The sequence below is a fragment of the Dipodomys spectabilis genome, unplaced genomic scaffold, assembly GCF_019054845.1.
Source record: "Dipodomys spectabilis isolate Male_0828 unplaced genomic scaffold, ASM1905484v1 ptg000288l, whole genome shotgun sequence".
Classification (NCBI taxonomy): Eukaryota; Metazoa; Chordata; class Mammalia; order Rodentia; family Heteromyidae; genus Dipodomys; species Dipodomys spectabilis.
The window spans coordinates 7,857,308-7,869,734 of record NW_024870965.1 but is presented as its reverse complement, the minus strand read 5'-3'; the positions used below and the strand labels follow the sequence as shown (position 1 = coordinate 7,869,734).

Here is a 12,427-nt window from a genome sequence, read left to right as displayed (position 1 = left end):
TACTGTTTCTGCTGCTCATTGTACTTACTCATGCTCAACATTCCTTTATTTAAAGCTCTTTCTTAAGAGTGTTGATGACTCCAATACCTGATGAGTGTCTTAAAAATATGACTAACTCACCAGAGTTAAGTGCTACCCTGAAACCCCTCTTATGGAGGCTAGTAGACAAGTCATAAGTAAATACAAAAGTATTGGGGGTTTCACAAAGTCACTTCAGCAGAAGGAATTGTTTGTAAGAGATTTACAAGAAGCTGTAGGCTCGGCTAGAACAGAAAGAATGTATGGCAATTGCTGGGATAACTACTTAGGAGAAAGAACTTCCTGCTACTCTCTTTTATTTACTAAGAGACTTGCTAGATCTAGGCCTCCATGGCACTATTAAAAAAGGAACAGGAAAGATCTTATGGGACAGTTAAGGCCTCTATAAAAATAGGTAATGGTTAATTGGTGACAAACATCGAAACCCTTTGTATTTCTTAGAGATAAGCCGGAAACAAGTGCCTATCAGGCAACCAGCTGGTGACCACCCAAAAATGAAGCCATGCAGCAAGATTGTGTAACCTTCTGCCCTTTCTCATGGAGACTTTTGCTATAAAAGCTTGTTATCCTCTGCATTAAATCGCGCTCAGCATCCACTCCTCTTGTGTGTGAGTTGTCTGTTTGCCATCTCCCCACCTATTCCAGTTCCTCCACTAGGTGTCCTCCGTCGTCCCGACAGAGCCGGTCCGCGGCAAAACCCCAGTGCCAGCACTGGAAAAAAAAATGTAGTAGCCTGGTGATCAGGTCACAGCGCCTTTGGTGACCCAGGTTCAGCTCCTGCAGCCTCATCTCCAATCCTCCACTCAAAACCCAAACCATCTTTGTTTGTTTGTATCGGTTGTGGGGCTTGTACTCTGGGCCTGGGCGCTGTCCCTCAGTTCTTCAGCTCAAGGCTAGCGCTCTACCACTTGAGCCACAGCGCCACTTCCGGTTTTCTGGTGGGTTATTAGAGATAAGAGTCTCATGGACTTTGCTGCCAGGGCTGGCTTTGAACTGCGATCCTCAGATCTCAGCCTCCTGGGTAGCTAGGATTACAGGTGTGAGCCACTACCGGGCAAACTCAAAATGTTTTTCATTTTTCTCCCCAAATGCCTGCATTCCACCTTCCTGCAACCTGAGACTCCTTCCTCTAACTCTGGTCCATGCTACTTTGCAGTTTCAGTGGGTTATTAGATGCTCCCCTGCCTGTCCATAGCATGTCTCTGTCCTTTGTGCAGGACAGCTCTTGCAGGCCTCTGCTCAGTACACATGAAATGTCTGTACAAGTCTTCTAAGGGGCATCTTTGCAGATGTAGTATCAGCTAGTAATCCATGTTGACAGGCTACCATGCTGAGGACTTTAATCTAGTTAAAGGCACATCTTTGCTTGATCCACGTTTAGTAACTCATGAGTACTTTGACTTTAGGGTTTTCCCTAATTTGTAATTCTTACATATTTTTTACACCAGTTTCCTGTGTTGCTAGTTTGGGTTTTTTAGTTGCAGAACTTAACTCTGGGCCTAGTCGCTGTGCCTGAACTTCTTTGGCTCCAGGCAAGTGCTCTACCACTTGAGCCCCTGCACTACTTCTGGCTTTTTGAGTTCTTTATTGGAGACAAGAGTCTCAGACTTTCCTGCCTGGGCTGGCTTCAAACTGTGATCTTCAGATCTCAGCCTCCTGAGTAGTAGCTAGAATTACAGGTAGTAGTAGCTGAGTAGTAGCTAGAATTACAGCCATCAACACCCAGGTTAGGATATTATATCTTAATTTTGTTGGTTGTGGGGCTTGAACTCTGGGCCTAGACGCTGTCCCTCAGCTCAAGGCTAGTGCTCTACCACTTGAGCCACAGCGCCACTTCCAGCTTTTTTTGCTTATGTGGTGCTGAGGAATCAAACCCAGGGCCTCATGCATGCAGCAAGCAGCACTCTACCACTGAGCCACGTTCCCAGCCTGTTTGCTGATTATTTTGGAGATGGAATCTTGTAGGTTTTTCTGCTAGCTTCAAACTTTGATCCTCTAGATCTGAGCCTTATGAGTAGCAAGACTTACAACAGGCATGAGTCCCAAGTGATGAAATACACCAGTCCCCTAGTTTCCATGGTGGTGGTGATGTAGTTTGTGCATTTTCAGATTAGCAAATCCACCATGAAAAGCATCCAAAGGCTGATTGAAATATATTGTAAATGTGTGGGAAGGTATTAGTGAGTGCCCCTCTGGATAACTCATGTAAGCTAGTAATAATCATAACACAAAAGCAACCAAGGAAGAGTTCAAGCTCAGTAGCAGTTAGACTTCTGACACCTTTGAAAACTGTCTGAAACCAAAAACCAAAACCAAGGCTGTAAACATTAGCCAGGGTTGTAAGTGCTTACCATGTGACAAGCAGTCAACACGGGGGCTGGGGGGGGGGGGGGGGTCCGTCCATCCTGTCTGGAGGAGCCAGTAGGGCTCAGCATTGTGAGATGTCACTCAGTGGGTCATAAAATGGGAAGGCAGGCTCACTACCCTGAACTCATGGTGCACTCTAAGTCTCATTAAAGTAACTTGAATTAGCATATTTGTATTCTTACATATTTTCTCTAGAGAATAATTTAAAAAGCAATATAAATACTTAAAACCCATTTTTGTGCAGTACTTGGGCTTGAACTCAAGGCCTAGACGCTTGCCCTTGGTGTTTTCTTTCACTCTACCTCATAAGCCACAGCTCCACTTATGGTTTTTTTGGTGTTTTAATTGGATATGAGTCTCACAGGCTGGCTTTGAACTTCAATCCTCAGATCTCAGTCTCCTGAGTAGCTAGGATTACAGGCATGAGCCACCAGTGTTTGTGTGTGTGAATGGGTATGTATGTGTATTGATACTGAGGCTTGAACTCCAGGCTTCAACTTTTCCACTCAAGGTTGGTGTTCTACTAGTTGACCCACACCTCTATTTGTGGCTTCTTGCTGGTTAACTGAAGATTAGCCTCAGGATCTGTCTTCTAGGTCTGACTCTGAACCCTGATCCTTGGATCTCAACCTCCTGAGTAGCTAGGAGTTTAAGAATGAGTCTTCAGCAACCTTGCCACAAAACTCTCAACTTGTATCAAATGAGAATGCAGTAATAAATTTTCATAGATCAATTTATTTGGAATTACAAATATTAATAAAAGACTTTGCATTTCTTAACAGTTTAGCTAAATATAAACTCTGCACTAAAGTTTTGCGGTGGCACAAGACTAACAAAGAACACAGAAGCATTTTAAACTATACAAAAACCTCAACTGGAAAATAATCTTATTTTATTATACATTAGCATATAAAAAGCCTCATCTTATGAGGCCTCTGAAAGAATCAGAACCACCCATTCAGCTATATCTTAAACTCCAAATCTGAAGACAATTTATTATATTTTGGCTTTATAATATTCTATATTAAAATGAAGAGAATTCAAAATATATACTTTTTACAAGATTAACATTTTAGGCAAGGTTTTTTTTAAAAACAAAAAAAACAAAATAACCAAAATCAAACCTTTCTGCATTTTACAACACCAGTTATCTTTGTTTTCCTTATAAAATATTTTTACTTACAAACTTGTACTGTTGGATTTTAACCAGTAATCTGGTTTAAAAATTGTGCAAATAAACAAAACGTATGAAAATAGTGTGTTACCAGTCTTCTTTAAATAAATCTAGTATCCGCAGCACTTTGCCCTCAACGGCAGGAGAGGCACGCCGAGCCCAGCTGCTGACGCCAGCCCCTCTCTGTCTCGGCCCCCTGCTCCTTCATTTTCTTCCAAACGCAGACACCAAAGGCAATCCTTTTTATAAATTAGATAAATTAAAGTCTTCACTGCTCTCAGCTATGTGCGGCCCCCTCACATCACACCCAGGTGTGAGACGCAGGCTGGTGGAGCCACACCTCCACCGGCCCCAGGCTCTCCACAGCCCACATGACCTCTCCCGAAGCTGGATGTGCGCACCTGGGAGGAACCGCTCCCCACGCACTGCCCACGGCTGCTGCCATGCAGACACACCGAGTTCCTTCTCACTCTCTGTGGCAGCAGCATGTTCTCCACAGCAATAGCTGCCGGCACCTTCTGAACTCAATTCATGCACTTAAAAAGAATGAACGCATTCTTCCATGAAACACTCTGTGTAGACACTTGAAGCTTAAAACACTGGCTAGTAAACGAAGGTAACGTAAGCAGTGCTACTGCATGTGGCTAATAAGGGAAGGGAGTCCGGGCCAGGTGGCAGGGCGGGCGGTACTCAATGCCGCGGGGGACTTACACCCCTCCTTCCCCAGCAGCCAGGCCACTGGAAACGCGAAGCTGAATAGAGGGACAGGCCTCCGGCCGGCGGACTGTGAGTGGCCGCTTGGCCTCAGTCTCTATTGGTGTTGTTGGCTGCAAAGGCATGCAAGTTCCCCATCTGGCTCAGGCCGCTCTGAATGTGTGCCACGTGGATCTCTACATTATTCTGGAAGCAACTAAGGAAAAAGAAATAGCTACTTTATTCACAAAGTTAAGAGAAACCTTTTCTTTTTCTTTTTGGTCGGTCATGGGGCTTGAACTCTGGGCCTGGGCGCTGTCCCTCAGCTCTTCAGCTCAAGGCGAATGCTCTACCGCTTGAGCCACAGTGCCACTTCTGGTTTTCTAGTGATTTATTGGAGATAAGAGTCTCACAGACTTTCCTGCCCAGGCTGGCTTTGAACCGAGATCCTCAGATCTCAGCCTCCTGAGTAGCTAGGATGACAGGGGTGAGCCACGGGCACCTGGCTTTTTTTTTTTTTTTTTTTTAAAAGGAAGCACTGAACTTGAGTTTGAAAATAGCTGGGATAATGACTTCAGGATGGGCCAGAATTCTACTTCCATGGTACTAGAAAACTTTGCTTTGAAAGAACCAGAGGAGCCTCAGGTAGAGAGAGGAGCAAGTTGTGCTCCACCTCCAAGATGCACCAAAGCAAAGTATTACAAGTGCCCAGGTCCTTTACACAGAAAACCCATGTAACACCCGTTCTGTCAAGAGGAAGGCCATATGGAAAATCCCAAAAAGACAAGACTACGTCACAAGTATGTAAAATTCTGAACACATATTTAAAAAGCTACAATCCATTAATAAAGTGATTAGGATACACCTAATTACCTGATATTAGAAGCATCTATTGTACTCTTGATATCATTTAATGAATCTGTAAGTGATTTGAATTCAAAGGAATTCAGGTCTCCTCCCTCTGCTAGACACTAAAAGAAAAAAAATTGAATTATAGTTCAAATACACACATAAAATACCTGAATTAACAATGAAAATGAAGCCGGGTGCTGGTGGCTCACGCCTTTAATCCTAGCTACTCAGGAGGCTGAGATCTGAGGATTGCGGTTCGAAGCCAGCCCGGGCAGGAGAGACCGTGAGACTCCTATCTCCAATAAACCACCAGAAAACCGGAAGTGGCGCTGTAGCTCAAGTGGTAGAGTGCTCGCCTTGAGCTGAAGAGCTGAGGGACAGCGCCCAGGCCCAGAGTTCAAGCCCCATGACGGACCAAAAAAAAAACAAAACAAAAAAACCAAAAAACAATGAAAATGCAAACACATCATAACGGAGCCTCTGGGATTCTGCAAAAGCAGTGCTAAGGGGAAATTTTTTTTTTTTTGGTTGGTCGTGGGGCTTGAACTCTGGGCTTGGGCACTGTCCCAGCACTCTTCAGCTCAAGGCGAGCGCTCTACTGCTTGAGCCACAGCACCACTTCCGGTTTTCTAGTGGTTTATTGGAGATAAGAGTCTCACAGAGGAAGTGGCGCTGTGGCTCAAGTGGTAGAGCGCTAGCCTTGAGCTGAAGAGCTGAGGGACAGCGCCCAGGCCCAGAGTTCAAGCCCCACGGCTGACCAAAAAAAAAAATTGAACTAGCTGTGTAACACACACAGGGGATTGAGACTTTTGTTATTGAAATTTCTCTTGATTTGATTCATAGATTCATTGATGTGGTCAATACCACATGTCAAAACCATACATACTGCCAGTTGCCAGCTGCTCATGCCTGTAATTCTTACTCAGGAGGCTAAGGTCTGAAGATCACCATTGAAGCCAGCCTGGGCAGGAAGTTCCATGAGACTATTTCCAATTAATCCCAAAAAGCTGGAAATAGAGCTGTGACTCAAGAAGTAGAGCCAGGCGCCGGTGGCTCATGCCTGTAATCCTAGCTACTCAGGAGGCTGAGATATGAGGATCGAGGTTCAAAGCCAGCCCCGGGCAGGAAAGTCTGTAAAACTCTTATCTCCAATAAACCACAGAAAACCAGAAGGGGCACTGTAGCTCAAGTGGGAGAGCACTACCCTTGAGCTGAAGAGCTGAGGGACAGGGTTCAGGCCCAGAGTTCAAGCCCCAGGACCGACAGAAAAAAAAAGAAAAGAAGAGTCTCACAGACTTTCCTGCCTGCCTGGCTTTGAAACACTATCCTCAGATCTCTGCCTCATGAGTAGCTAGGATTACAGGCATGAGCTACTGGCCAGCTGAGGGGAAAATTTTTAACCCTAAAGCACATATAAAGAAAATAGAAACAGCTAAACAACCTCATGATGCAATTAAAACTGCTAGAAAGGGGCTGGGAAGGTGGCTCAGTGGTAGAGCGCCTGCCTTGCATGCATGAGGCCCTGGGTTCAATTCCTCAGCACCACATAAGCAGAAAAAGCCAGAAGTGGCGCTGTGACTCAAGAGGTAGAGCACTAGCCTTGAGCTGAAGAGCTGAGCGACAGCGCCCAGGCCCAAAGTTTAGGTCCCATGACCAACAAAACCAAAACAAAACAAAACAACTGTTAGAAAAAAAAAAAGTCTAAAACTACTAGATGGAGAGAGATAGCAAAGACTGGCAGAAATTATTGAACTAGAAATGCAAGAACTATATATAAAAATCAATGAAACAAAAAGCTGTTTTTTTTAAATACTTCATTTTATTTTATTTATTTATTTTTTTGGGTCCGGTCATGGGGCCTGAACTCTGGGCCTAGAGCTAATCAACCACTTTGGCAAAGTAGCAGGACACAAAATTAACCCACAACAATCAGTAGCCTTTCTGTATGCCAACAATGCACAAGCAGAAAGGGAAATCATGAGAACAAGTCCATGCAATAGCCTTAAACAAACCAACCTAGAAATTAACTTAACCAAAGATGTAAAAGTCTCTATAGTGAAAACCATAAAAATCTCAAGAAAAAAACCCGAAGAGGACACCAGGAAATGGAAAAACCTTTCATGTTCATGGATAGAATCAGTACTGTGAGAATGGCCATACTGCAAAAATTGATACACAAATTCAATGCAATCCCCATCAAAATCCCAATGATGTTCTTTACTGAGATAGAGAAAACAATCCAAAAATTCATATGGAACAACAAATGACCCAGAAGAGCCAAAGCAACTCTAGGCAAAAAAGCAACGCAGGCTGGATCAAAATTCCAGACTTCAAACTCTACTACAGAGCCTTAATAACAAAAACGGGGTGGTATTGGCACAAAAGCAGACCCAAAGATCAATGGAACAGATTAGAAGACCCAGAAATAAAACCATATAGTTACAGTCATCTAATATCCAACAAAGGAGCCAAAGACATTCAGTGGAAAAATCATAGCCTCTTCAATAATTGGTGTTAGAAAAAACTGGGCAGCAACATGCAGAAAACAAAGTGGATCCCTGCTTGTCACCATACATTAAAATCAACTCAAAGTGGATCAAAGACCTCAACGTCAGACCCCAAACTCTGAAACTACTGCTGGAGAGAGCAGGAGAGACATTAGAACTTATGGGTACAGGCAGGAAGTTCCTGAATAGAGTCCCTGGGGCGCAATAGATAAGAGAGACTTGGCAAGTAGGCCTACATTAAAATAAATAAAAAGTTTCTAAAGCTGGGTGGCGCCGGTGCCGCATGCCTGTAACCCCAGCTACTCAGGAGGCTGAGATCTGAGGATCAGGGTTTAAAGCCAGCCTGGGCAAGAAAGGCTGCGAGACTCTTATCTCCAATAAACCACTCGAAAACTGGAAGTAGTGCAGTGGCTCAAGTGGTAGAGCGCTAGCCTTGAGCTGAAGAGCTGAGGGACAATGTTCAGGCCCAGAGTTCAAATGCTATGACCAACCAAAAAAAAAAAAAAGTTTCCGTATAGCTAAGGACATAGTTACTAAACTAGAAAGACAGCCAACTAGCAATACATTAGACAAAGGCCTAATATCCAATAGATACAAGGAGCTCAAGGAACGAACCCCTCCCAATCCTAATAAATCAATCATTAAATGGGCAAGAGAGCTGAGGAGAGACTGCTCAAAGAGGTAAGAATGGCAAGGAAACACATAAGGAAACGCTCATCCTCCTTCGTCATGAAGGAAATGCCAATCAAAATGACCCTGAGATTCCATCTTACCCCAGTTAGATTGGCCACATTGTGAACTGGAACAATAACAAATGCTGGCGGGAACGTGGGGAAAAGGAACCCCACCGCACTGCTGGCGGGGATGTAAACTAAACCACCACTCTGGACAGCAGTCTGGAGGTTCCGCAAAAAAGCCCAACAGCGACCTTCCCTGCGGCCAGCCATTCCACGCCTGGGCATCTTCCTGAGCACCACAGCCAGGATATGAGGACACCCGCACACCCATGTTCACTGCTGCACTATTCACAACCGCCAAGATACGCAAACAGCCCAGAGGCCCCACAACAGGTGAGTGGATCCAACAACTGTGATACCTACACACAATGGAGTTTTATGCAGCCATTAGAAAGAATAATGTCATTTGCAGGGAAGTGGATGGAACTAGAACCAATCATATTACGTGAGGTAACCCAAGATCAGAGAGACAAACAGCACAAGTTCTTCCTGATATACGGGTGTTAAGACTTAAACCACACTGGGATATGACAAATTACACAGAGACCAAAAGAGGACAGACTAAGGAGAAAATCATAAAAGTGCAATACCAAAGCACCTCTTCATATTAGAAAAAATAATATACATTCTGAAGCAAACTCTACAGATATGGAAACAAAGAACTTTCATCTTAATTTGTTATTTCATGTATGCATGTATGCATGCATGTATGTATGTATGTATGTATGTATGTATGTATGTATGTATGTTGTGGAGCTTGAACTCTACGCCTGGGTGCTGTCCCTCATTTCTTCAACCCTCAGGTAGCGCTCTACCACTTGAGCTACGGCGCCACTTCCGGTTTTCTGGTGGTTTATTGGAGATCGGAGTCTCACGGTCTCTCCTGCCCGGGCTGGCTTTGAACCGCGATCCTCAGATCTCAGCCTTTTGAATAGCTAGGATGACAGGCGTGAGCCACTGGCGCCAGCAGTATAACTGTTTAATCAAAATCATGAAATACTTTCTCTGAGATTACCTTAATTTGTAGTAAAATAGCTGTAAGCCTGGAGATCAGGTCTGTGAGGTTTTGGTTTTCAACACAAGGCTGTCCAGTGGAGGAATTTGCATGCCGAACGATCTCCTGGGCCTCTTCCTCACAGCGGCGCCTCATGTCTGTTGGCTGATCAGCTGGCTGGAGCCCCTGGTCTGGGGCAAGCTGACCATGCAAATGGAGACGCAGATGAAAGCTAGGAAGGGCCAGGGTTTGCATGCACATGTGTCTACACTTTATTTTTTTGTCTGTCGTGGGGCTTGAACTCGGCCTGGGCGCTATCCCCGCTCTACCACTTGAGCCACAGTGCCATTTCTGGTTTTCTGATGGTTTGCTGAAGAGTTTCACAGACTTTGCTGCCCAGGCTGGCTTTGAACCATGATCCTCAGATCTCAACCTCCTGAGTGTGTGAGCCCCTGGCACTCAGCATGATTCTCACTTTGTAACTAAAGTGATGTCCACTCTTAGAAGCTTTCCTCTGATAGTATTTTTCCTATGCTCTGGGGCTTGAACTCAGAACCTGGGCGCCATCCCTTAGCTCTGCAGCTCAAGGCTATCGTTCTACCACTTGAGCCACAGCACCACTTTGAGTGGTTTCTTGGAGACAAGAGTCTCATGGATGTTTCTGCCGGGCCAGCTTTGAAGTATGATCCTCAGATCTCAGCCTCCTGAGCAGCAAGGGTACTCAGGGCCTGGCATGTTTCACAATTTTTGTTATGCTTAATTTTGATATAACTTTAAACAAAAGTTAAATATGAGAATAAAGAGGAGCTGGGAAGGTGGCTCCGTGGTAGAGGGCGTGCCTTGCATGCTTGGGTTTGATTCCTCAGCACCACATAGACAGAAAAAACTGGAAGTGGTGCTGTGGCTCAAGTGGTAGAGCGCTCGCCTTGAGCTGAAGAGCTGAGGGACAGCGCCCAGGCCCAGACAGTTCAGGCCCCATGACTATCCAAAAAAAAAAAAGGGGGGGGGGAGGGGTCTGGGAAGATGGCTTCAAGCCCCACAACCTACAAAAAAAAACCCCAAAACAACTCTTTTTCTTTTTCTTTCTTTTCTTTGATAGCTTCCCCCACTTCCCCCCCCCCCCCCGCCCCCCCGCAAGGCTGAGGACTGAACCCAGGCGCCCTTCCACTGGGCTAAACCCCCAGCCCCTCCTTCTTTTCTTTCATAAGCCTGCCTGCCTTCCTTTCTTCTTTCCTGTCCTAAGTTTGAACTCAGAGCCTGGGCACTATCCCTGAGCTTTTTCATTCAAGGTTTGCACTCTACCACAAGAGCCACAGCTCCACTTCCAGCTTTTATCTGGTTGACTGGAGATAAGACTCTCACAGATTTGAACTGAGATCCTCAGATCTCCAAACCAGATAGGGTTCCAGGCATGAGCTCACTGGTGCCTGACTATGTCCTGTCTCTTTAGGCCTCTGCTCGGAACCATTCTGCAATGGTTTACAATTTCCTTAGGTTTTTTTTGTCAGTACTGGGGCTTGAACTCTGGGCCTGGGCACTGTCCATGTGCTCTTCAGCTGAAGGCAAGAGCTCTACCACTTCAGCCACAGCACCACTTCTGGTTTTCTAGTGGTTTATTGGAGATAAGAGTCTCATGGATGGGGCTGGGAAGGTGGCTCAGTGGTAGAGCACTTGCCTTGCATGCATGAGGCCCTGAGTTCAATTCCTCAGCACCACATAAGCAAAAAGAAAAAAGCTGGAAGTGGCGCTGTGGCTCAAGTGGTAGAGCGCTAGCCTTGAGCTGAAGAGCTGAGGGACAACGCCCAGGCCCGGAGTTCAGGCCCCATGACCGGACCCTCCCCCAAAAAAATAAAAGAGTCTCATGGAGTTTCCTGCCTGGGCTGGCTTTGAACCATGATCCTCAGATCTCAGCATCCTGAGCAACTAGGATTACAGGCTGAGCCACTACCACTGGCTCAAACTCCCCAATTTTAAGTGGTAGTGTTGAACCATCCTTAGTAATATCAAATGTGAATGGTAAATCAAAATAACTTGTCATAATTCCTAAAATCCAACAATTCACAGTTCCAAGATAAAGTCTGAAGGAAGAAGAAACAAAATTGTATGCATGGAATGAGCACAGCTTTCTGAAAAGCATAGAGTGTTATGTATTTATTAAAATAACAAAAGCAAAAACCAGAAAAGAGTCTCCTGTTCTTTTTTGGCCAGGCTGGCTTTGAACCTTGATCCTCAGATCTCAGCCTCCTTATAGCAAGGATTATAGGTGTGAGCTACCTGTGCCCAGCTTATTTAAATGAAAAAAGAAAAAAAAAAGATACTTGGACGAAGGAGTTTCAATTTGACAAGTCAGTTTATGAATACAAGGCATTGAAGATCAATTATTTTGCCTATAATCCCAACACTCAGCAGGCTATGGGAGGTGGCTAAAGAGTTCAAAGGCAATAGGGCAGTGGTAGCTCACGCCTGTCATCCTAGCTACTCAGGAGGCTGAGATCTGAGGATTGTGGTTCAAAGCCAGCCCAGGCAGGAAGGGCATGAATACTCTTATCTCCAATGAAGTACTCAGAAAAAGCCAGAAGTGGTGCTGTGGCTCAAATGGTATAGCACTACCAGCCTTGAGCAAAAGCAGCTCAGGGACTGCGCCCAGGCCCTAAGTTCAAGCCCCATGACTAGCACAAAAAAAAAGAAAAAAGAAGCAAGAGTTCAAGGGCAGCTACCATCTCAAAAAACAAAACAAACATTCTCTTCCCCCCAAAACAACAAAAACAAAGAATCCTTGAGGAGTGCACAAAATAAGGTTCCCCAAAGGACCTTACTCAATGATACTGGCCTAGGTTCCGAAAGTGCAGACGGAGGATTAAGCTTCAAGCAGAAACACAGAGAGATTCATATAATCACCTACCTCATAGCAGTACTGTTGAACTTTATGTAAAACTTTGTTTAGGTCCTTGTTCAGTTGTTCAAGCTCTAAAACAATGGTTGCATATCTCCGCTGAAATTCAATGCTGATTGGCATGGAATATGATTTCTGAGAAGAAAATCAGATCTTGGTAAGTTTTTATTA

The 12,427-nt window shown here is 44.8% G+C and overlaps 1 protein-coding gene across 4 annotated transcripts in view; it reads right to left on the bottom strand.

Annotated features, from left to right (window-relative positions):
* Window positions 1-3,121: 3,121 nt before the first annotated feature.
* Lin9 (lin-9 DREAM MuvB core complex component) overlaps window positions 3,122-12,427 on the bottom strand; it is a 46,805-nt gene continuing 37,499 nt past the window's right edge. For all 4 annotated transcript variants that reach the window (XM_042701203.1, XM_042701204.1, XM_042701205.1 and 1 more), the window contains 4 exons: window positions 12,266-12,391; window positions 9,385-9,564; window positions 5,147-5,244; window positions 3,122-4,490 (listed from right to left, as the gene is read on the bottom strand). In XM_042701203.1, the coding sequence (XP_042557137.1) occupies window positions 4,385-4,490; window positions 5,147-5,244; window positions 9,385-9,564; window positions 12,266-12,391 (510 nt within the window). In that variant the 3' untranslated portion in view covers window positions 3,122-4,384. The remainder of the gene's footprint in view (window positions 4,491-5,146; window positions 5,245-9,384; window positions 9,565-12,265; window positions 12,392-12,427) is intronic.